Source organism: Mustela lutreola, chromosome 17, assembly GCF_030435805.1.
Source record: "Mustela lutreola isolate mMusLut2 chromosome 17, mMusLut2.pri, whole genome shotgun sequence".
Taxonomy (NCBI): Eukaryota; Metazoa; Chordata; class Mammalia; order Carnivora; family Mustelidae; genus Mustela; species Mustela lutreola.
Window position 1 is genome coordinate 48,487,540 of NC_081306.1, and position 14,192 is coordinate 48,501,731.

At 52.6% G+C, this 14,192-nt stretch overlaps 1 protein-coding gene across 3 annotated transcripts in view; it reads right to left on the reverse strand.

The window, feature by feature from the left end:
- Positions 1 to 14,133, reverse strand: part of LOC131819907 (S-adenosyl-L-methionine-dependent tRNA 4-demethylwyosine synthase TYW1-like) — a 201,359-nt gene extending 187,226 nt beyond the window's left edge. Inside the window, exons 1-6 of one of the 3 annotated variants that reach the window (XM_059155321.1) lie at positions 13,964 to 14,130; positions 12,913 to 13,040; positions 12,182 to 12,319; positions 6,484 to 6,585; positions 4,695 to 4,889; positions 2,538 to 2,759 (exon numbers count right to left, since the gene is read on the reverse strand). In XM_059155321.1, the coding sequence (XP_059011304.1) occupies positions 2,538 to 2,759; positions 4,695 to 4,889; positions 6,484 to 6,585; positions 12,182 to 12,319; positions 12,913 to 13,040; positions 13,964 to 13,967 (789 nt within the window). In that variant the 5' untranslated portion in view covers positions 13,968 to 14,130. Of the gene's footprint in view, positions 1 to 2,537; positions 2,760 to 4,694; positions 4,890 to 6,483; positions 6,586 to 12,181; positions 12,320 to 12,912; positions 13,041 to 13,963 lie in introns of all 3 variants that reach the window. The other 2 variants (XM_059155322.1, XM_059155323.1) reach the window with 2 other exon arrangements.
- Positions 14,134 to 14,192: the final 59 nt, after the last annotated feature.

A 14,192-nucleotide genomic window follows, 5' to 3' on the forward strand; every position in this document is an offset into this window, starting at 1 on the left:
CCAAAGTAGGCAGAGAGGCAGGCAGAGAGAGAGAGAGGAGGAAGCAGGCTCCCTGCTGAGCAGAGAGCCCGATGCGGGACTTGATCCCAGGACCCTGAGATCATGACCTAAGCCGAAGGCAGCGGCTTAACCCACTGAGCCACCCAGGCGCCCGATAATGGTCTTTAAGATTTATGTATTCATTTTAGAGAGCGAGCATGTCTCTCGAGGAGGGGGAGGGCAGAGGGGGAGGGAGAGAGAATTTGAAACAGACTCCCTGCTGAGTGCGGAGCCTGATGTGAGACTCGATCCCAGGACCCTGAGATCATGACCTGAGCCCAAATCAAGAGTTGGCCACTCAACCAACTGAGCCACCCAGGAAACAAAAGTTTCCTTTTTCTCGATTCAGTGTTTACTTGGTTCTTGTAAACCTTTCTCGGATCTCTGGGAATTAGTCAGAGTCAAATCTTAACTTGTAGTTGTTTCTGTGAGAGGACAAGCCCGTGGAGTTACCTACTCTGCCATTTTTGCTGATATCAGCCACGAGTCTTCACATTTCAATTAGCAATAGATTAAAAAAAAATTGTGTTTTTAATAAAAAGTAACACATGTACATTTAAACCCTCAAATAGTGCTTCTAGGCTTATAATTAAAAACTATACTCTCTTGCCTTATTCTAATTCTTACTTTCCTAGGGCAGTCATTTTTAATTCTAGCTTTTTCATCAGATATTTCCTCTGTGTTCCTAAATAATAGGCTCTTCTTGCTATTTCTTGATTTTTAAAGCAGTTCAGAGTCTCTGTCTCTGTCTCACATGGACGCAAACACGGTATCACTTCCCTTCCTCTCATTTCTTGGTGCGGTTGGATCACACTTTCCGGCCAGACCGTATTCGTCGACGGCGCACGTGCTCCCTCCCATCTGTGTTCTGTGGTGTCCTGTGTTCAGTCCTGTACACTTCCTTCCCTCAGGTAGTGGCTGCATCTGCTTTGATCTCTCTATGATTGTCACTGACTTATTCCAAAATTCTAGTGGAACTAAAAATTATTTTTCAGTATCCTGTAGTTTTTATTGATTTCTTGGAGGGGTCTCACGAACCGAGAATGTACTAAACACCAACGCACCGTATCCTTTACAACAGTTCATCGGCTCATCGCATGTAATTTTCTTACACAGTGTAAAAACATATTAAGGACCAATGGGAGGGGCGATGAGCAAACACAGGAAAAAGACCAGCTAGAAAAGAGAACAGAAAATACAAACAGCAGCGGAAACACACAGAACGAAGGAAACACTGGTTTCTTATTTGCCTTTCCTGTTCCTTTGAACAGGATGATTCCGAGGCCTGTTCATTAATCCACAGAATATAATGGTGGGGAAGAGACGGACAAGAGACAGAAAGAGACCCAGAAACACACAGAGAAAAAGCCCTTGATCCCAGAGCACAGAGTGGCTGTGACAGGAGTCAGGCCCACGGTGTCCCGCGGCTCAGGAGACGGGGAGGGAAGCGACACAGATCTCTGGCAGCTTCCCATGACAGCCGGAGGAACAAGCAGGGAGAGAAAGTACTGAACAGCCAGTCCCCTGGGACAGCGAGAAAGGGAACTGAAACAGGAGCGCTGGGCAGGTCTGAGCGCACACATGGGCCGAGTCCGGGGTCAAGGAGCAAGCAGCAGGCAAACAGGCGGGCACGTGGTAGGTTTCAACCTGGTCTGGGGTTTGACCGGGCGGGTTAGTAGACTGGAAGGCAAGGCAACTGGAGATCGTTCGTAAAACAAGGAGCACAAAACCCAAACTGGGAAAGGCCAGAAGCGGCGTAAGCAGTTTTCATTACGCGATGAAAAAGGTATGAAACCAAAAGAATCTTCAAGTAGGACGCGTGAGCGACCAGACGCGAGGTGCCTGCAGAAGTGAGAGGCCAAGGTCAGCGAAGACAATGGCCGCCGGCGGAGTGAAGGCCCCGGCAGACAGGACACTGCTTCAGTCACCGGCACGAACGGCTGTGCCCCAACGGGGAAGGACAGAAACAGGGTGGAGAGAAAGCGAGTCAGAACGTAAGGTGGCTCCTGAATGACGCAAGTGAGCAGGGGACCAAACGCAGACGGACAGCTGCGATGATAGCGGCAGTGGAACCGTCGGGTGACGTGGGCTTCCGAGAGCGAGGGTCCCTGAACAAGGACCAGAGACGTGTTTAGAAAGTGAGGGACAGAAAGCGAGGAATCTAGGGTGACGGGCAGCCTTCCGGTTCGAGTGAGAACGCAGACGTCCGGCGAGAGTCGGGAAGAAGACGTGCTTAGGGGTTACGAGGACAGGACACACGTAACCTCAGCCTCGGCAACGACAGGAGAAGCCCCCAGGCCGGCCGCGCGACCGCTGCAGCAGAGAACCGGGAGGGCCAGCGCGCAGGCTGGTGGCCCTGGGAAGGCCCGCGCTCGCGCACATGCCGCCGCGGAGCCGCATCTTCCCTCTAACCAGAAGCCAGGGACGGCGTTTCTCGGGGGGGCCCGGCAAGCATCCCCACACAGAACAGCAGCGAGACCTGCACACGCGCTGCGTACCGCGGACGACTCGCACTGGCCCCTCTTGCAGCTGCCGTCACAGGGCTTCTTCTCTCCCTTCTCAAGCGTGTGCAGCCGCGCGAGGAACTTGGTCTTCCAGGCTCCGAAGTCCGCCTCGATGCTGCCGTGTTTGCTGTTCGCCACGTCACAGTCCCCCTCCCCTCTCGCCACCACGCGGTGGGCACCAAGCGTCCAGAGCCACTTGTCTACGTTCTTGCCAACCTGCAAGAAGACAGAGGAGCTAAGACGCAGCCCTCAAAATCACAGCCTGGGAGCTGGCCCTGCAAAAGGCCAAATTCCTCCAGGACGCTGTCACCGACCCCGTCACCCACCCCGTCACCGACCCTGTCACCGGCTGCTGCCAGAAGAGGGAACTTGGCCTAAACGGGCCCTCCAGCCCCAGCCACAACCCACAAACACTACACTGGCTACAGCTGACAGAATCCACAAAAGACTTTATAAACAAAGGGACAAACCCCTTCACTAGGGTAAGGGTTGCTGCCTTAAAAGACTGAAAACTACTATATTCTAAGTCATGGTCAGAATAAAGTAACTTGTTAGCAAAGTAACTTTGTTCAAAGGCAGCAAAGCCCATTTTAATAACAAACAGCAACGCAGTCCGTCTTGTCAGACTCAGACCTCACCAGCTCCGAACTCCGGCACGCCGCAGGCGGCAGCGGCTGAGCTGACGGGGGCTACCGAGCAGCACACTGAGGAGTTGGAAATCCGAACGGGATTCCTGAGGGGCCAGGCATTACACAGAACATGTACATGACTGAACTGAACCGGTTTGGGGTCTACTTCCTTCAAAAATATGGTCAGAAACACACATGTTGATACAACAACTGAACGAAAACAAGCTTAAGGAAAGATCTCCACGTCCACCTTCACTCGTGTTCTATCTTGGACAGGTGGGCCAGGCCGGGCCCATGTTGGGAAGAGCTACATGTACAAAAGCTCGAGTAACTGTTAAGAACCACAAGAAACAGATGCTTTGTATTTTTTTTTCTTAATTATTTAAAGTATAGAGAACAGGGCGCCTGGGTGGCTCACTGGGTTAAGCCTCTGCCTTCGGCTCAGATCATGATCTCAGGGTCCTGGGATGGAGCCCCGCATCGGGCTCTCTGCTCAGCGGGGAGCCTGCTTCCCCCTCTCTCTCTCTCTCTGCCTGCCTCTCTGCCTACTTGTGATCTCTGTCTAATAAATAAAACCTTTTTAAAATAAATAAAAGTATAGAGAACAGACTGCAAAAGAAAAGGAGCCAAATTAACTTCATTTAGAAAAAAGATCTAGGAAAACAAAACAATGTTTTATTACTTAAAAGACAACAAACGTCTTTCTTCTACTTCCCTTTAAAAATTAATGACTAAAGCGAAATAAGTCAATCGGAGAAAGACAACTATCATATGATCTCCCTGATATGAGGAAGTGGAGATGCAACGTGGAGGATTTGGGGGGCAGGAAAAGAATCAATGAAACAAAATGGCATGGGGAGGGAGACAAACCATAAGAGACTCTTAATCTCACAAAACAGGGTTTTGTGAGGGATTTGTGAGTGAGGGTTGCCGGGGAAGGGGTTTAGGGAGAAGGGGGTGGGATTATGGACACTGGGGAGGGCATGTGCTATGGTGACTGCTGTGAAGTGTGTAAACCTGGCGATTCACAGACCTGTACCCCTGGGGCTAATAATACAGTATATGTTAATAAAAAAAAAAAAAAAAAAAGAAAGAAAGAAAGAAAAAAATCAATGACTAAAAAACAATGAGCTCAACTGAATTCAGGGTTAGCTTGAGCCATAAAGGTTGTTCAACAACAGAACAGGCGGCTGAGGAAGTCCAGAGAATCAGTGATCTTCATCCCCAAGGTCCTGCCTGGGGACAGCACATTGAACACGATGGCCATGAACCCAGGCCACTATGACACCAGACAATAAGAGGTATAAGCATTTTATTCAATAAAAATTTACTTGGGAACCTACTATACCCCATGCATGGATACATATATGTAGCAATTCCCCCCAAAAAGAATAACACAAGAAGTTCATTATTAAACACCAAAGTTTGGGGATGACGTCACATACACATGTGAATGTGTGTGCGTGTGAATTTTTTTTAATTACAATAGAGAATTTATCCCCATATTTCAACACATACCCACCTTGTTGAAGTGGCTTGCATAGGCAGAATTTCCCAGGCCAAATACAGCGTACCTCATACCCTTCAGGTAAGTTTTGCCAAACCGAAAATCACTGGCTGCTTCCTCCAACCACTTGCAGAACCACTCTGCACTTTCAGGGGGCCGACCGTCAGTGTAGGTAGCAACCACGAAGGCACAAACGTTTTTACTAGTAACCTAATGAGAAAACAATTATTTCAGAAAAATATTTAACATACAACTTACAGTAAGAAAATCCCTTTTTGAAATGCTGACAACCAGGGGCACCTGGGGGCTCAGTCATTAAGTGTCTTCGGCTCAGGTCATGATCCCAGGGTCCTGGGATTGAGCCCCGAGTCAGGCTCCCTGCTCAGCGGGAAGCCTGCTTCCCCCTCCCCCCCCAGCTTGTGTTCCCTCTGTCGCTGTGTCTGTCTGTCAAATAAACAAATGAAACCTTTTAAAAGTAAATAAATAAAATAAAATAAAAATGCTGAATCCACATGAATACTAATCTCTAAGGACAAGGTACTTTCAAAACATTATTCATTTTCAAAAGTGAAAGAGCACAAAGCAAGGACAGCATGCGCGGGAGAAAACCCGTCTCCTGCTCCTGCCGATACACTCCCCGGGGCCCCTGATACACTCCACTCCGATTCCCAAGCAGTAGTTCCTGTGCTCTCCAGCTGTCATACAGGAACAAAATCCAAACCAGGAAAAAACACAGGAAGAGATCTTTAAAATTAACTAAAAAAACTAAAGCAACAAAACTTTTTAAATGTACATTAAGTACCTCATTCACTTGGTACGTCATCTACGTGGGGAAACAAAATACCCTCCGTCCCGCCGGCCACGGTTTCCATCTCTTTGAATGCACCTTAGAAATTCTAAGTCACGAGGTAAATTATAAGCAATCCACTATTAATAATAAAGTCTGAAAGGCTGCTAAAATCTTTCACAAGTAATTCCGAGCAGATTCAAGCTCGCTCATTTGCACTTCACTATTCTCTTACGGGAGAAAGAAACGGCCACAGCTGGGCTATCCGCAGCTCGCAAACGATGTCCCACTGGCGCAGTCCGGCTCACGGCTCGTTCTGTTCTGTCTCATACGGCGCTATCGGGACACAGCCACACTCACCCATTACGTACTGCCCACGGCTGCACAAAAGCTGATGTTTACCATCTGGGCCGTTCTAAGAGAAGTGCATCGACCCCTGCTCTACGAGCTTCAGAATCATCTAGAGCACCTGTCAAATTACTGTCCCACATCCAGGGCTGGGCTGCATTTCCAGCAAGTTCCCAGGAGATGCGGATACTGCCCATTCAAGGACCACACCCTGAGCACAGCTAAAAGGAAGGGGATTTCTCAGGGGAAGAAATTACACCCACGTAGATGTTAAGTGACGCAGGGACGTCACACAGGTAATAAGAGGTTTCTCTGACGTCACAATCCATACCCTTCTGCTACGCAAGCGGCTCCGACCTCTCAGCGCACACGTGGGTCACAGGCTCAGCACGCGCCATCAACCACCTTCGGTCGACTAGGGGGTCGGTAGCAGGAGGGAGGAGGAGCGTCAAACCACCACCCCTTCCCACCCTCACTCCCGCCACAGGGAAGACCGCACGCCAGAGGGACGGGTCCCACACCACACCCAGCACCTCTGACACTGCAAACTCAACCAGCTCAAATTCCTTAGCACAGAAATTAATTTATTCTGAAGATTCTATTCATCCTGGAACGCAGGAGGTCAATCCTTCAGTCTGGACTGAAGGAAAACAGGACCCAATCACCAACCTCCTCCACGAGATGATCATCTGGGTCATAGTCTTTCAGATCGACGACGGCCACCGGCAGATCTAGGGAGGTAACTGCTTCAGCAAGACTTGCTGCAAATCCCTAGTAGAGAAAAAAAAAGAAAAAAAATCACACAAAGACCTCAAGAAGCTAAACAAGCAAAACACAGTCTTCACTTACGCCAGCTGCCAAAGGAACATTTATCGTGAGCCTTTCTACTGACAAACGTTTAGCATCATAGTCACAAACACACTCTCACTTCTCCCACTTCCACAAGTCAGCCGTTCGGCTGCGCGGTTCTCACTCTGTACGGACACATCCGGCACAAAATCTAAACAGGCTTTTGGCGATCCGGCGCCTTGTGCCGCTAGAATAGACACCGGGTGATAAGAAATCCTGAAGAGGGGAGAGAATGTGACACAGGAGAAACGTGACACACTTCTGGAAGAGAGAAAGCAAACAGAAGCAGGTTGACAGGGAGCAGAAAGCCCGAGGGGAGAGTCCGTATGTCTGACAGAACCCCGGACAGACTCTGGGCTCAGGAACAGCCACAACAGCGGAGCCAGGAGGGAAGCCCGGGGCACAGAGGAACGAGCAGCAGCTTGTAGACGGGACAGATGCCCTCCAAGCCCAGGCAGCATCCGCCCTTCACCTCCCACAGAACACCCGCCGGCTACCAGTCGCTCCCCACCTCCCAGGACGAGAGCGAGGCCCACCAAGCATCCGTTACTTTCATGGGCATCTACCACGCAGAGTCCGTCCTGGGCGGAATGACCCAACAGTGACACGACGCACAGAGTCCCTGCCGGGAGCTCCCGTTCTAGCGGACAGAGACGAGCAGACGTGGAAATCAGAAAAGACACAGCTGGTCAGGTGAGGCCCAGTGCTATGGCAGAAGTAAGTCAGGGTAAGGGCGGAGAACACAGGGAAGGACAGGCATGGGGACAACTGTTATTTTACACAGGGAGGGTCAGGACGGGCGCATGAGATAAAAAATAAATAAATATTCGGTCTTTCTCCCTAGTTCCTGGCACTAAAACACTTGGCACTTCCTGGCTTTGGTGAGCTGATGAGGACTCATGGGCAGGCAGGCCCCAGGTAGCCCCGGGCTGGGGGCCGGTCACCACAAAACCACTATGTGATTAAAGGTTTAGAATTTTCAGCACTGTTGCTCCCAGTGAGTTCAATCGTCCATGGCCTAGGATTTGGAATGTCCAGTAAAGCCCCTAAATGACGGGACTCAGGGAGTCTGTGGGTGCTGCTGTGCTGAAGCGATGGTGGGCACAGAGTGCGCACGGATGCTCCAAGCCACCCTCCCCGCCAAACCTTGCCCTGCGCGAGTCTAACATTGTCTGCGTCTGCCTCGTATCCTTCCTAAAACTGGGAAGCATAGTTAGTCGGACCAATTCCCGATTCTGCGAATCCTTCTAGGAAACGATCGAATCTAAGGAGAGGACAGCAGGGTCCACTTCAGAGCTGGTCCAGTCACAAGCACAGGTGGCCCCTGGGACGTGGGACTGGCACCTGAAGCGGAGACAACCACGCAGACCGCATCCTTACACCCGTGGAGTCTGACAAAAACTCTGCGTTGTTCGTGTCACAACTGGATGGCCAGTGCGGAGAAACGACACGTATGTGGTGCGACAGACTTGAGCCGAGCCTGAAGCACGCGGGAGACCAGCCACGAGACTGCCCCACGCAGAGCAACGGGTGGGAGGGAGCCCACAGGAGGGAGCAGGCTTGGCAGGGAGGTCAACTGGACTGGAGACGTGAGGACCAAGGACAAGAGGTAAAAGAGACGGTGGAGGGGGCGCCTGGGGGGCTCCGTGGGTTGAGCTGCTGCCAAAGCTCAGGTCATGATCCCAGGGTCCTGGGATCCAGCCCCACATCGGACTGTCTGCTCAGCAGGGAGTCTGCTTCCTCCTCTCTCTCTGCCTGCCTCTCTGCCTACTTGTGATCTCTGTCTGTCAAATAAATAAATAAAATCTTAAAAAAAAAAAAGGAGAGAGAGAGACGGTGGAGAATCGGGTGCGAGGGCCTCCGGCCACTGGGAGGGCTCGGATTCACTCTAAGTGAACAAGGAGGGCATTGCTGGGTTTTAAGCTGAAGGGAATGTGATTTCGCATAAGTTTTCGAAGTCCTCGAGCTGCCGGGCGGAGAGGACACTGAGGCCGGGGAGGCGCTGAGCAGCACTGAATGAAGGGGACCGGCCAGCAGGGAGGGCACCGCAGTGACCCAGACAAAGGCAGAGGGTGCCGTGAGCCAGAGTGCTGAGAAGCGACCGGCATCTGGATGCATTCTGAAAGTAGAACAAACAGCATTTGCTACAAAGGGCATGGGAGTAGCAGGGAAAACACGAGAATTCAAAGATTTGTTGTTGTAACTGGTCAACTGGACACAACTGGGAAGACGGCGCTGCCGTTTACTGAAATGGTAAGGGTTCTACGGGGAAGAAAGAAAAATGGGGAGTTCAGTGGGACGCCTGGGCGGCTCTATCGGTTAAGCCTGTGCCTTCGGCTCAAGTCATGATCCCAGGACCCCGGGATGGAGCCCCGAGTCAGGGTCCTTGCTCAGCAGGGAGCCTGCTTCTCCGTCTGCCTGCTGCTCCCCTGCTTGTGCTCTCTCTCTCCCTCTTTCTGACAAATCTACTTAAGAAAAAGGCAGGGGGAGTTCAGTTGAAGCGTACTAATGTTGAGATGCCTACCGGACGTCACATGGAGACCTACGATAGCCCACTAGGCAGGAGAGACGAGTTGAGGGGAACGGTTCAGATTAGAAACGGACACAGACGACGGCGTGCAGGTCAGATCCAGTTCCTCATCTGTGTCCGTGGGTAACAGCTCCCGGGACCCCGTCGTGCCGCTCATTCACCCGCGGTCTGCAGCCGCTTCCGCACTACAGCGCAGAGCTAAGCAGACGCAATGAGGCACATGGCTGACAAAAACTGCAAACCTAAAAACACAGCATATAAAATAAAATACCTTGCCCTTTATAGAAAAAGGCTGCCAAGTTACAGCTAATGAATAAGAATGGGAAGCTGATGACAAGATCCCTTAGAGCAAGTGCAAATGAAGACAGGGTCTCAGGGACCGTGCCTTGGGACACTCTTGTCTTTCAAGGTCAAGAAACGAGGAGAAATCTGCAAATGGTGAGGAAGACGAGCCTTGGCTGAGGAGGAGAGAATTGCGCCAAGGCAGACGAAGAGTGAGAATTACTGAGCACCATGGAAGTCGCTGGGAACATGTCGGGCTGTGCAAGCCTTACAAGAGCGGCCCAAGGCCCACAGGCGCAGGGAAATTAGAGAGTTGGAGTTACGGGCACAGACACACTCAAGGAGCTTGATTCCTAAAGAAAAACAACAACAACAAAAACCCTGATGTGGCAGTAGGTGGGGCCGATAGGGAGCGTGGCCTGCCCCGAGCCACGACGCAGAGCAGATCTGGAATTCGAGAACACAAATCCGTGCACACAGCACCGGAGAAAATCCACAACAGCTACCCCATCGGTCTCTCTTCTACATTAACAGAAAACCCTGGATCACTAAGAAGATCCTAAGAACAATCAACAGGAAGGAGAAACAGCAGCAACAGAAAAAGTGAGAAAGCAGACAAATCAGGGAACAGAAGAAACGAATTCACTGAGATATACTTTTTTCTTAAGACTATTTATTTGAGAGACAGAGAGAGAGAGAGCACACAAGCAGGGGAGCCACGAGGCAGAGGGAGAAGCAGGCTCCCCGCTGAACAGGAGCCCAATGCTGGGCTCGATTCCAAGACCCTGGGATCACTACCTGAGCCAAAGACAGATCCTTAACCAACTGAGTCACTCAGGTGCCCCTACAGGGATATATTCTCAAATTACTAATAAGATAATATAAAAGCTGAAAAAAAGTGGTGTTTTTGCAACTAAAAACATAATAGCCAAAATTAAACATTCAAAAAAGAAGGTTTGGAATTGAAATCTCACAAACCAGAGAAGAAAGAAAAAGTTACAAAAGAGGAAAGATTTAAGACAAAGAAGCCATCCAAAAGCTCTAACATTCAACCAACAACAGTCCCAGAAAGGAAAAAGAAATTAAATAAAATCGAGGGGAAATAATTTTTCCCCAGGAAATCTTAACAGAAATGCTCACAAATCTTCTAAAGAGCCCAAATGTCCAGCACAACAGCTAAAAAGAAGAGCCAACTTAGACACTGCCTCAATAAAGTTCCAAACATAGGGGTGCTTGGGGCACTCTGTCGGCTAAGTATCTGCCCTGGGGCTTGGGTCATGATCCTGAGTCCTGGGATTGAGCCTCACACTGGGCTCCTTGCTCAGCGGGGAGCCTGCTTCTCCTCTCCCTCTGCTTGTGCGTGCGCGCGCGCTCTTTCAAGAAAACGAGTAAAACAGAAAAAAAGTCTGAAACATCAAGGACAAAGAAATGATTCTAAAAGCTTCCAGAAACAAAAGAAATTAAATCATCGACAAAGGAATGAGGAGACCAGCTCTGACAGTGAAGTGACACCTTCGAAATTGTAAGGAAAAGCTGATCTCCCCCACCCAGACAGGAACCCACTCAGTGTGAAAGCAGAGTAAAGAAACCCCAGTGGCACAGCTTCAAGCAGGGTCGTCCAACCCGTATCAGCAAAGAGGTGGCCCAGGATAAAGCCAGTGAGATCCGAGGAGTGTCTACGTTAATTACTATACGGAGTCGGTAACTTTAACATCAATAATCTAGAAACACAGCACACGCAGGCTAAAAAAACAGCCATCAGAGGAACCCAAAACACGGAACAGCTCAAAGGAGATTCACTAGAGAGCACTTTTCATTACGAACCCTCCTCCTCACACCTGGACTTCGGACGACCGCAAGTACTGATCTGATCTTCTAGAAAACATTAAAAACACGCACGAGAGAGGCTATGAATGAGATCTTCTATAAATAACATAAAAGGACTTCATTTTGGCTGCTCGGATGCCTTTTTCACATTTCTACCGGTTTCCCACCTCTGTTGCTTACAGCTGAACTTGGCACTACGAGACCCTCAGCTAAGAAGTGGGGAACCGAACCTTCGCTGCAGTTCCAGAAAACCAAGAAATATTACTGTGCAAATGTCCACAGGAGGGCAGTGCACCCCTCTTCAGTCCGACACAAAAATAACTGGACACTGACTTTTTTCTTAAACTTCATTTTCACGTCCACCTTAGAATCCTCTCCTAGAAAGCACTGAACAGTTGTGGCCCTCATTAACCAGGAAGCCGGCGGCGTATACATCTGCAGCACGGATCTAATTTAAACACTATTCGGTAACTATGGTCAACCACTCAACACTATTAAACAAAATACACTTTACTAAGTGGACGTGTGAAGTTGTGAAAGTCAGGCCGCACCCGGGACACCGCTGCGGACACTGTCTTTTCACTGTCCCCTACTTCTACGTGCACCATCCGTAACAGGCTTCGAACTCTGTTCTGCGGGGGCAGAGGTAAGCTTCAGAACAGAGACCCTTCGTTACACCACCAACCCGCTGGAACTGGGCCCAAGGAATAAAAACCCACCCGGCACCCCAGAAAGGAAAGATGTAAGCTGGAAAAGGGAAAAAAGAAGATGAAAAAAAAAAAATTAGAAGACCTATTCCGTACGCTGTTAGTGGACACTTTCAAGGGATCTTGTACAAGATCAGGAAACCCAAGGAAAAGCACCGCATGAGGTTCTCACCTTTGCGGTTCCGGTCTGGGAACCATAGAAAATCTTCACCCCGGACACGGAGACCTCCTTCCGTTGAAGAGGGATAGAACCATCTGTCCCCAAATCCCGGCTTGCTTTTGGAACAGATTTCTCCTGGGAGCTCTTGTCCTGGAAGACAAACACGTGCACAAAGTCCATCAGGTCCGAATCCTCTCCCAACTTCAACAGGGATGAAAACGAGCAGACACCGACGGACTTTACTCTTCTCCTGGTCCCTCTGGTGTCCTCCTCAAATAATGACCCGTGGGTATACAGCTGGGTCCCTGAAAGGCCGGACCCAGGCTCCTTGAGACTAGGAAGACCCCACTCCCTCCAGGAAAAACCCGCATACACCCCCGGGAGAGGGGCTTCAGCGAAGGGACAGCAGGAGCTACGCTCCATCCTGAGTCAGGGGTGAGGCAGGAGGAGATCCCCGCCCTGTGGGGACTGGGAGCAGATACTTTCTTTACAAGTTTACTTCTCCACTGCGGGGCCTTCCCGCAACTCAAGAGCGAGACACCCACAGCCCCTCAACACATACATATTTAATTTAGTCCACAGTAACTGAGACTCTAAGAACGAGAATAAGTGCTTTAGGCATAAAAAGAAGTCTAGAGACCACACGAAAGTGCAGGCTCCTCCCAGCTCTTCCAAACCGAGAACCGGCCCCGACACCCTGCGAATCCGGCCCGCCGTGCGCCCGGGAGGAAGGAACCGCTTACCCGCCTCCCGACGACCATCTGGAAGCAGATCCACAGGCTGATGCCACAGGCCAAGCCCACGTACACGTAAAACCTGTTTGTCCACAGCGAGACCCAGGGCGACGCGGAGTCCCAGGCGCCCGCGGGATCTGCGTGGGAGGGACACGCACGAGTGACCTGACTGGGAGCGCACAACCCGGCTCAGCCCAGCCGAAAGGACACAAACGACCTTCGCCTTCACAGACCGGTCGGACGCCGACAGAAGCGGCGCGGCCTGCACCGGAGCGACAGGACACCGCACCGACGGCGCGCACCGGGGACGGCAGGAAACCGCACGGACGACGCACCGGGGACGGCAGGACACCGCACGGACCGCGCACCGGGGACGACAGGACACCGCACGGACCGCGCACCGGGGACGGCAGGACACCGCACGGACCGCGCGCACCGGAGCGACAGGACACCGCACGGACCGCGCACCGGGGACGGCAGGACACCGCACGGACCGCGCACCGGAGCGACAGGACACCGCACGGACGACGCACCGGGGACGGCAGGACACCGCACGGACCGCGCACCGGGACAGGACACCGCACGGACCGCGCACCGGAGCGACAGGACACCGCACGCGGGACACGGCGCTCGGAGCCCGCGACGCTGACACCCCGCGCGGGGCCTGCGCGGCGCTCCCTCCGCGGAGCTTTCCGCCTCGGACACCCCGCCGCCCGCACGGGGTCCGCCGCCCGCACCCCGCGCCGCCCCTCCCGCAGCCGGAAACGGGCCGAGCCTCCCGGTGGGACCCGCACGCGGGTCAGAGGGCGAGCCCGGAAGGCGGGCGGCGGGGGCGGGGGCGGGGGCGGCGGCCCGGCGCACGCGGGGAGGAGGACTCGGGTCGGACGCTCGGTCCCGTCCGGGCCCATCCCGAGGCCGCGGGGACAAGCCCGGTCCGCGCCCCGCGGCCCCCGCCGGCGGCAGCAAGCGCCGAAGCCCGGGCCCGCGCACCGCGCTCCGCGGGGAGATGCTCCGGGGACGCGGCTCCTCCCTCCTCCCGCCGCCCGCCGGAGGGCCCTACCCATGCTCCTCAGAGCCCGCCCGCGGCGCACAGGCCCCGGGACCGCAGACCGGGAGCGCCCGGCGCCGGCGCGCGCACGGAGGCCGCCGAGCTACCCTGAAGCCGGGCGAGCGCGCTCCGCCGCCTCAGCGCTGGGGGCCGCCATGCCGGTCGCCGGCGCGTCGGGATTGGCTCCGACGGGAAGGGGCGTGCCCCGAGGGAAGCGCCGCCCACGGCTCCGGGTGAAGCT